This window comes from Phaseolus vulgaris, chromosome 3, assembly GCF_000499845.2.
Source record: "Phaseolus vulgaris cultivar G19833 chromosome 3, P. vulgaris v2.0, whole genome shotgun sequence".
NCBI classification, from domain to species: Eukaryota; Viridiplantae; Streptophyta; class Magnoliopsida; order Fabales; family Fabaceae; genus Phaseolus; species Phaseolus vulgaris.
Window position 1 is genome coordinate 483,007 of NC_023757.2, and position 15,086 is coordinate 498,092.

Genomic DNA, 15,086 nt, shown 5'->3' on the forward strand with positions numbered 1-15,086 from the left:
TTTGGAATCTTCATGGTACCAAAAGTGTCCTAGCTTCAAATAACTAGATAACATAATACATTCACTCCAAGAAAATTATTAAATAAAAATTAATTTTAAAAATAAAAAATAAAGAACTACTATATTAATTAAATTAAATATTATTTTAGAGACTACAAAATATTACAATTTTTATTATTAATAAATAATTTATAAATTAATATGTAATTATCTATCAAAATTTCAAGTTATCAATCTTAAAATCAAATTGAAATATATCCTAACCGACGTGGCAGGAAGTGCTTTTCAAAATAATTATTATATTTTAATTTAGGTGAAAAATATTTTAGTTAATTAGGGATTAAATTAAAATGTGAAATAACTAACAAAATGACCATCCTTAATTAATTAATTGTTCACCACTTATCTTAACCTATTTCTCCATCTTCTACTAATCATATGCATCTTTCAATTGATATGAGATGATTGGTTAGATTTAACATTAATTATAATAAAGTGTTGCACAAATTTAATTGAAAACATAGATTAAGTAACAAAAAACACCTCCAATGCCCTCATCAAAATGGAATACTATATGACAAAAATTTAAGTAGAATAAAACTTTTTGGAATTAAAAATAAATTTTTGGTTTGCTAACGTGTCGACATTTAATGGTTCCTAAAGTATAATTTTAATTTGAATTGAGAAAAGTATGAAATTTGAGTCACCATCACTAACCACTTGGTATATCAAATTATGTAATAGCATGGTAATATCTTAGTTCTTAGTGAATTCATATTTAAACATCAAGAACAAAACAAAAATATTATTAATAATAGTCCACAGTTTCAACTTCAAAAATATGCATGCACAACACAACAATTTTAATAACAAAATGAGTGATAACAACTATGGAGAAAGGAACAAATAATGCAATAGTCATTTGCTCTTATCTCAAACTAATTAAGTTTAGGATCACCAATTAATCAACTATTAATGCCTTATTACTTCAATTTAATTTAATTGCTTGGATTTTCTTTTCAGTACTTAAAGAAGCCTTAATTTTCTATCGTTTCAACTAATCTAGTTTAACTAATTTAAAACAATAAATTTATTAATAATTTGTATTAGTGTTCAGAAGTTATTCATTTAATGTAGTAAAATATACCACTTTAATATCAAATGCTTATTTTGTTTGTGAAATATATACTTATATTTTAAATATTTAAACACAATCAGACTTTATTAATTATTTTATCCAGAATCAATAAGATTTGAAGACTGATTCTAACTCCATTAGCTAATATCATTACATCTGTTTGTCATCACTATATCTCTATCTATGATGAAACTAAGTAGGAAATAATTTGTACACTTCAAAGTTTTATTCCAATTTACATAAGAGATAACAAATAAATTTATATTGAAGATTATTAAACTAAACATGATTTTAACGGAAAATATTTAGATTGATGAGATATAAAATAATATCTGATTTTTTCAATCTAACTTCAGATTAAAAAACAACGGACATATGCATATTTATCTTGTTTTTGTTCCCATACTTTTTCTATTGATTTATTTGGATATCGTTTTTAAATTTCAACGATTACAATTTTACCTTATTATTATTTGGCATTTATTATTGAATTCTTAAATATTTCTTTATTTATTGAGATTTCTATTTTATATAAAAAAAATATTTAAAAAATATTTGAACAGGTTAAGTTTCGAAACATACAAATTTCATATTTATCTAGTTTCAGAAAAAAAAACCGACTTTTAAGTCAAAAAAATGGATAAAATGAAATTCACATCATATAATTCCAAATTACAATATCTAAAATATAGTTCTTAATTACAGAATAAATTATGTAATTCAAAATATAGTTTTAAATTTTATATTTTAATCCAAAATTATATTACAATTTATGCTGAAAACACATTCCACATTTTTAACCTAAAATCATGTCAAATTTTGCTATCCATAATATAATTTCAAGATCTATAATATGAAAATTATGTAATCGAAATATATTTCAAGTAAAATATAATTCTGAATTACCTAATGCATAATATAATTTAGAAGAAAAAAAAAAGATCTAAATTACCCAATCTCGAACTACGATTAAAACAATAATTAAATGTTTCCAAAAACAAAAAAAATTATAATCCTAGACTGACAATTATAGAACCTTTCTAGATTTCATAATCAAGAAGATCTTCGACATATTCCAAAGAGTGAGGGATTTTACTGATAAAAGTATTTTAGTAAATGAACAATAGGTATGGGGTGAAAAAAAAGAAAATGCCCAGAAATTTGGTTAGTTTAAAGGATACCCTGTGATAAAAAAACAATGTTCACACAGTTTTACTTTTTTTAACAAAAAGAACAAAACTTAAATAAAAGTCATCTTATCCTACACTAGAGAATGTTGGTGGAGTTACTGTACAGTATGAGATGGGCATACCCTTCTTGTAGGGGTGAGACATTCAATCTACAGTAAATTCATCGTAGTCTATCAAAATTTAATGGAAAATATTGCTTCCTCTAGGCACTGGCATCTCCATATACTCACTACAATTGGTACAAGCTCATGAATTCCTCCATGCTACCTTTCACATCAAAAATCTGATTTCCCATTGCTACATCTTGGCAATCTATCTAGACATAGAAAAGAAATGGCATGCCTACGGATATGTAGCTTAAAAATAAACAGAAGTGTAAAGGATGCTCGATTACTCAGCAGCACCTACACCAGTCTCCTCCTTTGCAACACCATCACTGTTATCAACCATGGTAACTTCTTCCACACTGTTTTCCGGTGGCATATTTTCAGCCACATGGTTATCGACAGTTGTAGCCTCCTTGATTTCGTGCGGTGTGTCCTCTGCTTGTTGTGGTTTATCAGTGTCCTCTGCTTGTTGTGGCTTATCAGTGTCCTCTGCTTGTTCTGGCATATCAGTGTCCTCTGCTTGTTCTGGCATATCAGTATCCTCTGCTTGTTCTGGCATGTCTATGCTGTTTTCGGTATTTTCTGATGGTTCTAAATAAGGCTCATTTTTATGAAACTCTAGTCTCAACTTTTCCTGGAAATATATAGAAAAAATCATTAAGTATTTTTGTTGAATAGAACCCAGAAAGAATATAATCTATGGCAAGTAAAGGAGTACAACGAAAGTTCAGCTTGTATTAAAAGAAGCTAGCGTAAACAATATTATCCCACAATAAATATCTCATCGGAATACTTCAGGCATAATGTTCAGAAAAATTGGAAGATAAACTTTACTGTATACTTATGTTAAGATGTATTCCTTAGCCCGATTTTCTAAACTTTTCGGTCCAAATAAATTTAGTTTATTAGTAAAAAGCAGGAAAAGTATCAGAGTAACTGAAGATAAAATGGAGAACATTTTCTTGTATTATGAGATTTGGGACATACCTGATACAATCTATCTATGATACTCCCCATCTCCTCGATGCCACTGACAAGATGTACATGATGTTTAGGTCCAGGATTTTCAACATCTCGTTCAGTATATGATGTTATTTCATTCACATTAAGGGCAAGGTGGTCGGGTCTTTTAAGAAGCAGCTGAAATGTCGGTTGCAGCTCATAGCATTGTTCAAAAAGGGAACGACGGCAAAAGACATACAAACCAAGTCGAGCACGTGACATTGCAACAATTAATCTTCTTACATCACGTAGGTGACCAACAAATCGAGTACGCACAAGAGATAGCAATATAAAATCATTTTGCTGACCTTGAAACTTGTCCACTGTAGTAACCTGAGAGCAGCCATTTATAGAAAACTGACATAATTGAGAATCAAAACTTGAAAAATGTACAACAATTTCAGAGATGTCTGTTTACTCCACAGTCCAAAATATCATAGAAAAAACGGTATTAGTATGCAAAGTATGACTTGAGTCCCACGTTGGAAGTATGGGATTCTAGTGTGGGGTCTTACAAGGCTTTGGGCTCTCCAACTACAATAGGTAGTTTTTGTGGTGTGGTTTTCCGAATATATTTATCAAAATTTTAGTATCCTTCCTAGAAAGACACTGACATTAGGCTACCATCCACTCTAATTTAAAAAATAACCACTCCTCCCGATAAATGAATATGTAGTGTAAAAAAGCTAATTGCTGGTATTTTTCTCTCTACAATACCCCACACCATCTGTAATGTAATCAGTTCTGAACCCTACTATCAAATTGGGAAGTTTAGAAGATGAAACGAAGATTATAGGTAAAAAAGTTCCAAAGCTGATAACAGGCATGTTTAAAAATTCATTACATCTTCTAAAATCCATAACTCAATAATAAGGCATTAAAACTAGTAGTTGGTGACACGGAAAGATATAGGGAAAGGAAAAATGTCAGTGAGAGCCTAATCCATAATTGTTTGCAACTACTAAATTCGTTTACGTAAAATGGACAAAATTGTGGCCCATTTCGTCTTGGTAAAATGTCCTATCAAGAGAGGGAAATATAATACACCCTAATAAAAATAATAATTATAAAATCATCTTCAGAAATCAAAAACCCAAAATTGACACTTCCTTCTATTAAAGAAACCATTTTGAAATTTGATCTAAAATATAAATTAAAAGGTAAAGGATGAGAAACATACCTTGCTAGGAGGACCAATGAAGTGATATGGAACACATCTCCTATTTATAACATCTCGGATGAGAAGTTTCTGACCATTATAAGTAGTCAAAATGGATATCTTATTTGCAGGATACCCTAAAAGACGCATGTATATATAGACACTGACAACATATTCTGCTTCTCCCTCATTTTGGTAAAACCAAGGGGATGGAGTTGTCTCCCCCTTATCAAGGTAATCTGGAACATCCACTAACTGATAATCATAAGCAAATCCAGCATTTGCCCTATTGAATATGACTTCCTCCTTTACAGAAGCAAGGTCTCCCAATTCTCTGTATCTCCAATTGTAAAGTTTAGCTATATTTGGCCTGGCTCTTCCTTGAGCATTTAGCTCAATGTAAGGAATGCCCAATCGGACGAACCTGGTAAATAGACTCTGATCCATGTGACTGTACTTCTGAAAAGCCATGTTCTTCACAACAGGAGGTAACTGGTGATGATCACCAATCAGAATACAGCGTTTAAGCCGTGCATGACCATCCTCTTGCCGCTGGAGTAACATTGGAATGAAAGTCTCAATTTCTAAAATTTGGGCACTTTCTTCCATTAACAAGTTGTCATACTTAAAACCTAACTGGAGGAAATCTTTCCTCTTTAGAGCTGCATGGGTGCAAGTCATTGCCACAATCTTAGCCTGCTTGGTCATTAAGTAGTTAGCCCTATCAGCTGTTGATTTAAGTAATTCAAATGCTCGGCACTCTTCAAGTTCTTGAAACATGGTCTTAAGATGGCAAAAACACCCCATAGCAGCCCGCATATCTTTCTCAAAAGACTCACCTGTAAATACAGGATGGGGTGTATCAGAGAAGAACTCTTTGAAGGGGAAACGATCTCGAACAAATGTTGGTTTTTCTTTATTCTCAGCACAAGCAGCAAGAAATTGCTCCCAGCGAGAATAAACATGAAGTAACCAAAAGTATCCTGCAGTTTCACAAGTGTAACCCACATCCTCTGGTAATTGAAGAGATCTTGCCAGCCTCTCCACTTCACTCAGCAATTCTAACCGTCTAACAAGCATTGCATTAACACGACCTTGCCGACTAAAATCAAGATCAGTTGCTAGCTCTTGTTCTCCTTGACCAAGTCGGAGAAGATACCGTGCAGGAACATCTCTCTAAAGCAAAAAGAAATAAAATGAAACACATGTTAAACTTACGTAAAGAAGACAGAATTAATCAAAAATGAAGTTACTAACTTCCAAGTTAGAACCCTCAATAAAAAATCCTATTCCCAATAAGAAAAACAATACTAAATATCAGGTTCATCTTCCAGAAAACTAAATATTTGGTTGAAACAAAATAATGAAAATAACAGATTCAAGATTAATGAAAACAACATAAATGATTGATACTGTGAGCTTGAGGATGCTTCCATCAATGATGAAGCCCAAAAATTTCTTAAACTGCATAGAAGGGAAAATATGGAACTATGTTTGGTAATTATGAGGGATAAAGGGTTGTGTGGGAAGATAAAAAACTATAATGATCAGATGTTTTATCAGAAGTTAAAAAGAATATCCAGAGATCATTCCCAATATACTTCAATCTGCAGCAAGTCACCCTTTCACTATCCGAGTCTCCCTTTAAGTTCTCTGCCACTTTCATGTTGGCATTGGAGAACAAAATACTCCAGAGAAACATACCACCCTAGGACCAAAACTGCCCATATATATTATTCCCTTCTTTGGAACTGTGTCTGGTATATTTGATTTGTTCGAAAGGATCGTCAGTTGGTGTTAATTTTAGAGGATTGAGCACCATAATTTTCTTTACTTGGATGCGTCAGATTGAAGACAAAGGCTAGAAATTTTACTAGTCAAGTATTGCCTCTAGAGTTCATATGGGATCAAGTAGTTCATCTAGCTTTTTCGCCTTTGTTGGAATTGTTCAACTTGTTTGAATAGGTTTAACTTGTAAGAATAGTTTAACTTATTTTTTTAAATACTTATTTGTCAGTTAGGTGTAGTTGTTGGAGATCTCACATCAATTAGAAATATGACCAAATTATAATAAATATATAAGAATAATTTTTGTTTCCACAAGTTATGCAAATCTTGCCTTATAAGTTGATTGTAAGGTTGAGTTAGGATATCCTAACAAGTTTTGTTGGAACCCACTATTGAATAATTTTTGTTTCCACACTCAAGATATTTGGTCCTCAATGTGAGGGGATATGTTAAAAATATCACATCAACAAGATATATAGGCAAATTATAGTATATATAAGTAGGTGTTCCTTACAAGCTAGTTTTGTAAGATTAATTAAAGCTTAAAGTCTACATTCTAGGAGTAGTTTTTCAATTGTTCTCTTTCCATCTATGATGTATGAATTGTTATAAATACATGAACCAGCTAGAACATTAATACATCTCATTAACATTCTTTCCATATTTTTCATTCCATGTACTAGGACATTAACTACTAAAAATTTTAATCCAAAAATTAAAATCACAACATTGTGAGGAGTTGAAATAAAAGCTCACCTGCATTATCTTCTCAAACAGGTCATTCAAAGCCTGATTTGAATGAGTAATTATTAAGGTTCTTTGAGAAGGACAATTATGATAAAGAACATTCAGAATTTGTACAGCTGTATCAGTCTTTCCTGTACCAGGTGGCCCCACAACCATAGTTAAACCAGGCTGAATACCAGAGATAATTGCTTCAACCTGCTTGACAGAAACATTCACATTATCATTAATATTACTCCTGTGTACTCAGATGGAGAATAGAATAAAGTAAATGGTGGGAAATGTATATGGGGATTTTGATCACCTGCACTTGAACAGCAGTTAGAGAGAAAGGAAGAACAAGAAGCCACACAATCTTTTAAAATGTGCAAACCATGTTCTCCTTTACATGCTCTCTCCAACTGCCGCTACTGACAGAAATAATGGGGCAAGAAAAAAAAACAGTCCAATTTCTTTGCAAAACTAATGTGGAAATAGCTTTAAAACAACCATCAGCAGAACATCACACAAGGAAGGTAAACATAATCTTATTCTATAAGAAATGTAAGTGTAATGAGAAAACCTAGAAAATATGGTCCGTACTCTAGGAAATACATGAGAAAACTACATAGATTCAACCATGGTCTCCTTACTCTATCAAATGAAAAGAATGCTATAGCATCACCGTACAAGATGCAAGCCAAAGTAGGTTAGCTCTACTTGTATCAAAACACAAGCACTGCATTTGTACATTCCAGGTGAATCAAATTAGCCATATTAATCAATTGAATTTTGGTAAAAGATCAGACTCACCTACAGTGAGGGAAGCAAGGGGCAGAGTAAGATAAAAGCAAAAATCAGTATGTCTGGAAAGTGAAAATGTAAGATTGAGATCAAGAGCTGAATGCACCTGTGTAGGAGTAAATCTAACTGAATTTTGTTTAGGCTGATCTTGAGGATAAGGACCAGGATCTGGAGGAGTATATGCCTCAATAATTAGTGCTTCTTTCTGATCAAAAGTAACAGCTGTATTGACATCATTTGTTGCACCAGCAGTAGAAACTGCATTCCCAGTAAGAGCTCCATTGCTAGGTTTGAGTGTTCTCGGAAGCTTGATCTTAAAAGGAGCCCTTGGATTCAAATTTTCTGTTCCATTGGAATTAATAAAAGACACCTGAAAAATACATGAAGTGAGAGAAAATCACAAAAGCACCAAAATTTCATACAAGAATTCCAAATGGAAAACATCAACCACACCCATGCAACAAAAAGCTTTATGAATTTTATGAAAATGAAATACCTCATAATCCTTAAAACATTCTTTCAAGTGATCAGCATCAATAAAAGTATCTTTGAAATCTACTGTCTCTAATAGATCAGGCATATTAGTCCACTGTGCAGCAGAAGGATCCCCATAACCGAGAAAAATGTTTTCCAACCACTTGGGAACAATACAGTATTCATTCATTAAATCCCTTATTGATTCTAAGATGGCTTTAAAATTGTTTTCTTTTGGCTTCCTCCTCATCAACACATTAAATGTACCATAAACATCTTCTGCCCCTTTCTCAGCAATGTTACTTACATCCATGTGATATTGTGCTGTATCCAAAGCCACAGTTACTGTTCTCAGTTCCCCCTTTGGGGGTTTCCACTCATCACGTTTAATCCTTCCAGAAAAATCATTCATAAGGTTTCCTTCCTCATCCCGAATCTCAATAACTTCACACCCACGTACATATTGTAGGCCTAGCTTCTGTGGGACACTAGCCTTGTCTTCTTCCTCTGCACTAAGAGGCTCAAATGATGGACGAATAGATAGTAAAAACAATACATCATGTTCTTTGAGTGCATCCCATTCTGATCTAATCTGTGCTCTATAGCTGGAAATACTATAAGTAACTTCTGCAGTCACAGATGCTGGTTTGACTTCTCCAATGTTAGGTTGTTTAACTTCAGAAATTTTGAATTCTTTGACTGGCACTCCCATTCTTGACCAACCACGAAAAGCAGTTTCTCCATCATTATTAATATATGCAAGAAGATGTGGAACAGCTTCCTGAATGTCTTCACGTATCTCATACGTTGATTCAAGTCTAAAAAGATTAAAGTTTCGAAGAAGATAATCATGAAGTGTTAAGAACTGTAAGTTCAGCTTTGGCAATGCTAAACAGCCTTCTCCTGAGTAATTTATGCTAGGTACAACACTTTCATCCCACATAATCTGCTCATTTGGGTAAAGGGGAAGAGCATTAATAGCTTCTTTTTGAGATTGTTGCTTCTCGAAATAGGATACCATTACTTCAATAAGAAAATCAACCCTCTCAGACCAGGGGTCTTCCTTGGAGATCAGTTTGAGCTGCATAACAAAACGATGTCAACAAACAAAGTATGTACTAATGAAAATCAACACATGGTGCATTCCTACAAACACTACGATACAATTTCTAAAATTAATCAACATAACTACTGCATGAAATAATGGAAACACGTACATTAAAATGAAAGTTAACCCCACTACAATACAGTAAATATAACAAAAGATCACTTCTCCTTATGATCATAAACAGAGTAAGCCAGTATGCATTTTATTAAAAGGGAGACCAAGCAAGCTTTTAAATTCAGGAGGAACTCGCAAATATCTGGATAAGTATAAAAATGACAACTAAATTGGAAAATATATAAGCTAAAAGATACCAGAAAACTGAGAAAATAAAAAGAGGAAATGATATGAAATAAGAAAGGAAGAAGAATAAGTGAACTTTAAATGAAATAACTATAATCATTAGCAATAGAGATAAAGATTAACAATCAATTCTAAAACTCTACATTTATAAGTGGTACAGGAAAATTGAAGACCCAAAATCAATATTATAAAAAATAGACGAGTCAAGAGTTAATCTATTAATATACCTTACAGCAAACAAAATCCCTTAACTCCTCTGGAGAAAGAACAGACAATTTCTTGCATAGATTAGCACGCTTGTGAATAGAACCAATGTTAGTCAAAGCAAGTTCCCGCAGCTACAACCAGAAAAAAAAAATATGAAATCTTGTACACAAACATGAAATTAGGGAAAGGTAGGATATTAGTAATAGACAGTATAGTAGGATTTTAGTATTTTATGTTCATTCATATTAAATTATATCTAAACTCTCACCTTTTCCATCTTTTTAAATGCAAGAAGCTGGAATGCCTGCAATCGACTGTAATGAGTTTCAAGAACCTCATGATCTGTTAACTGTGTTCCTGTATGATCATTAATCTCAAACCCTTCATAGAATTGCAGCAAATCAACCAACTGGGCAAAAAGCTTCCCCTTTTCATGCCTATAGAGTGCACTTAAATGGCATTTGGCAACTACAGCTACATCAGCCACCAGAGGCCTCAAATACCTACAAATCAGAATCAGAGTCAGGAAATATTTGTTCTGTAATATTAGACAAAAGAATGATATTGTCTACAAGAATTCCATCTTGCTCCAAGCGTTTAAGAATTGAATCCATTTTAAATTATGGAAGTAACTTGGACATCATTCATAACACTGGCAAAATATCTAAGTAAAACTTAAATATAACATTTGTAGTATTAAACAAAACAACATAGTCCTTAAATGAAAAAGACTACAGATAGTCATAACAAAATACCTCCTTGTTGGCAATTGACTCAAGAGGTCAATTAGAAATTCCATAAACCTCTCACAGTACAGGACACAAGCATCATTAACAAGTCCCAATCCGGTACCATCAAAAATTTCATCATCCCCACCGCAAAATTGTTTCTGGGGAAGTACCTGTGAATCTAGTATCTAAAAAGAAAATGAATACAACAAAAAGAAATTCAGGAAACTACTTTCAAGTAAAAATATTTTGTTGAAGTGGAAAACATTACATTCAAACTTTTTAAAACAAAACCTCAAGAAATTCTTCTATGAGGTTTCTCACGAACATCACTTCAACTGTAGTTGAGGGATCTAAATGTGATCCACCTCCTTTCACAGGTTCCTTCTTTATCATCCTTTTCCATTTCTTGCTCAAACCAGGATTAAGACAAAGCTCCATCTACATAGGTGAAGACCAATGGCCCAAAGAAATGGCACTTAGCATGCAAACAATAATATTTAACATTAATCATAAAATAAAGAATATGATTTAACAAAGGTAATATTCATCAACACAAATTGATTTTTTATTCAATCTTACCTGAAAACGACCATAAGATAAACTGTGCCAAGATTTCAAACTTGCCAATCTCAATATTGTCCTGCTAACAACCTCATCTTCCAAACTCTGCAATGCAAAGTAATAGCTTAGCTACATTTAACAATGATCTGAGAGCCTATTAGGTTCACTATAACTATTACAGTTAGAATGGGAAAACAGAATGTATGGAATAGAATAAAATGACCATTCCTAGAATCACTCTTGTTAGGCATGTTAAATAATGGATTGACCATTCTGTTTCATTTCAGTTGGACTGCCTTGTCAATTCTCCAAGTAGCACTAACTGACAATCACTAATAAGATAATGGATTGCTACAGTTCATGTACAACAACAGATTTTGATGACTTGAGAAATTGGAAATTATTCTCTCCATTTTGGTATTTTCTTCTATGATGACAGTTTTTGTCAAAATTAAAATCGGAAACGAAACATTCCTATTATGTCTCAAGGCTTAGGAGCTGTAGCAAACCAAAAGATATTTGAACAAAAAAATTGCTGAAAACATAACGACTGTGTAGAGCAGTAGTAGTAAATCAGTAAATCAACAACAATGTAAGCGTCTCCTTGAAGATATGATAACATTACAGACACACAGTCACATAAACATACATACATGATTAAATTATAGCCAACAAAAAGTTGTGCATAATGTAAACTAAGAGACAAAGCGCAGGTGCGCTAGCAAGCATACCTGAAAGGCATTTATCATGAAAACTAGATAATTTGTCTTCTCTGCTATACTCAGTTCTCGTCCCTACAGTCAGATTAAACACAAGGTTTAGCAAAATGTCATAACTAACATGGGATTCTAATTGTACAGTCAAATGCCACAGTTCAAACAGAGAAAAGGGGGAATGAAAACTCGAAAGCAAAGGTTAGAGAAAAAACTTGAAAAGGGTCAAGGTTCAACCGTAACACCAAGGTTGATGGACCCTGGGTGACAGAATTGCTACCACAATTATGGCTGTATTGACTACATTAGTGTGCAATTTGCCGCAATGTCAGGGACTGCATTGCAACGAAACTGCAACCGTGACCGCCAGCATAATTTAAATGTTGCTAGAAAATCCAACCGAACAAGAAAAGTTGAAGCTAGGTATACCTCCTTTAAGCGAAGAACCCTCTCAAGAAAGCCTTTGAAAGCGTCTTTCCTCTCATGGAAGCAAGTCCAGGCAGCAACATTCTCACGGAACTGGAAGCAAGGCACACAATATAAGCAACACATAAGTGAAATTAACTTGTAAGAAAGCAGAACAAAGACGACAAAAAAGAAAAAGAGGAGAGCGAGGACCTTCTCGTTGACCATGATGATGATGGACATGACGTGCTCGAAGGTGGCGGTGAGAGGATCGAAATGAGGCCACAGATAATTCTCGAGATACTGGCTAACCTCCAGAATCATGACGCGTTGCAAGGGAACGGGTTTGGAACCCTCCTTCACCAACAATTCGGTCTCGTAGATTTTGCGAACCAGGTCAGGGTCCAACTCCTTCACCTTCGCCGCTGCATCGCTGCCCGTCAGCCAGTTCGCCTCCGCAATCTTGGTCAGCCGGTCGCGCTGAATCTCCGACAGAGTGATGCTGCTCGGAACGGCACCGCTGCCACCACCGGCCACATGACCTACCGCTTTGGAGTCGGCCGGCGGCGCAAGCGGATACTCGGCCACGCGGTGGCGGCGGAAATCATACGTCCCGGTGCCGTAAACCTTGGTCATGATGGGAGCGAGGGTTGGGGAAGTTGTGGAATTAGGGTTTTGAGGGTTAAACCCTACACAAACCAAATGCGCGCTCTTCTTTTCTTTTGGCTATTAAGATTGATTCACGTCTTCATAAGAACGACGTTTGTGAGCATTCACTCCACTGGCTAAGATTTGGTGTTGGTTCTAAGCGCGCACACTTTTGGATCTGTTTATTTTAAACGGGATGATGTTATTCTACTAGTGCCCTTCACCACTCTCTTACTACCTTCTTTCTCTATGTATTTCAATCTTTGCTATATTTTATTTATAACAAAATTTTAAGACCTTCAAAATTATTTTTCTTGTGAAATTTTGTCTTCTATGATTTTTTTCAAGCAAATTTTATTTTAATTTCAAACATATGTATAAAATCAGTGATTTTTTAAGTTGGGAGGTAAATTGAAATCATCTTGAATTTCTTAAATAAATAAAAGAATTATGAGTAACTTTAAAAAGTTATAGTTGTCGCAAATAATTTAATTTATTATTGATAATTTAAAGAAAAATAATAATTTAGTCATAAAAAAATATGTAATTTAGTTTTTTTTTTAAATGTCCATAATCAACGTTAACTGCTTATGATTACTCAGTATAATGGGTATGCAAACGTAAATTGTGCAATTATGACCCATAGTATATTCATGTATACACTCACGTTAGGGTTTTATTTTCTTCTCGGTGGCGAATGTGGTGGTTGAATGAGATGGATTTAGGGCAACGACAACGGCTATTCTAAGATTTTATCATCTTCACATTTCACCTTCACTTTCCATCCCAAATCAACCATGAAATCGTGCTTAAATTAACCTTTTCGTGCGTTGTCCAAATAATGGTTTTTCTTATAAGGGTTGCGTTTCCAGATGACCATTGTCAATTCATTTTATTTGTTGGATTTAATTACCTTTGAGCTCCAAATCTATTACTTTGACACTATCCAACAATCAAAATACTCAATGAGAAATTATTAGGTTTACATATGGTCTCCAAAGTTTAACGTGCAACATCAAATCTTTCCCACTTAACATAAAAGTCAACATTAGATTCTTGATTGCGTTGCCGATTCTGCCATTGAGCAAGCGGACTACGATGACCCATTTGTTGTGAAGCGAGAATATGGGCATTGGAGGAAGATGGTTAGAGTTGATGGTTGACAAGGTTATGATGTGAAGACGCGTGTGTGCACACTGTCAGTCACACTTGTCACATCTTAAATAGTTAAAATGTTGTTGGTATAAATTTAACAAAATGAACCAACTTGCATACGTTTACAAAAATCTTTGAACTGAGTACGTTATGTCAACATAAATAAACAACTATCTACCTCTTTACGACTTAAAAAAAATACCATTAAATTTGTTAATACACGAAACAAATTTACTTAATCTGGAAAAAAAAATTATTTAAACAAAATCGTCTATGATTTACACGACTTCACTTAACTAAGTGATTCCATCTTTTTATTGGTAAAATTGTTTCAAACAACCATGTATTTTTAAGTTGAAGAAGTTCATATTTATTTGACACAATTTATCTAAATAAACAAATATTCATTTTGATAACAAACTAGTTAAATTGCACACAAAAATCTTACTTATTGTGTAAGTGATGTACATATTTTGAAATCTTAATTATAATTTCTCACATCTAATTGTAATATACATTGATTTAATCTAATGATATTATTTAAAATATTTATGGTGGCAAAATGCAAACTTGTGGTAGTTAAAAAAAATGGAAAGAGTAACAAATATGACTGTTGATAATATGTACGAGGAAAATAGTTAAATGAATGAGAAAATTTAGTAGTATAGCTCATATGTACATATAGTTAAAAAAAATCAATAAATAAAACTACACAAATATTATATTATAAATTGTAATTCATAGTTATTTAAAATATATAAAATTTAGTTTAATAGATAGTTAATTCCACCTTCCTTAGGTTGGTTAGGTATGACAAAAGCAATTATATTTACTATAATTATTATGTTTTTAAAATACTATTTTTATATTTAT

At 33.2% G+C, this 15,086-nt stretch overlaps 1 protein-coding gene across 2 annotated transcripts; it reads right to left on the reverse strand.

The window, feature by feature from the left end:
- Window positions 1–2,326: 2,326 nt before the first annotated feature.
- LOC137806047 (uncharacterized) lies at window positions 2,327–13,309 on the reverse strand. Of its 2 annotated transcripts, XM_068605961.1 has the most exons (14): window positions 12,624–13,309; window positions 12,435–12,524; window positions 12,024–12,086; window positions 11,311–11,397; window positions 11,023–11,169; window positions 10,756–10,916; window positions 10,269–10,503; window positions 10,021–10,131; window positions 8,408–9,466; window positions 8,018–8,281; window positions 7,141–7,326; window positions 4,618–5,772; window positions 3,423–3,770; window positions 2,327–3,069 (listed from the first exon to the last, which is right to left on the reverse strand). In XM_068605961.1, the coding sequence occupies exons 1-14, from the start codon at window positions 13,044–13,046 to the stop codon at window positions 2,719–2,721; spliced, it is 4,680 nt and encodes a 1,559-aa protein (XP_068462062.1). In that variant the 5' UTR covers window positions 13,047–13,309; the 3' UTR covers window positions 2,327–2,718. The 2 variants fall into 2 exon arrangements, with proteins under 2 accessions (XP_068462062.1, XP_068462061.1); XM_068605960.1 differs by having other exon boundaries at window positions 12,435–13,247.
- Window positions 13,310–15,086: the final 1,777 nt, after the last annotated feature.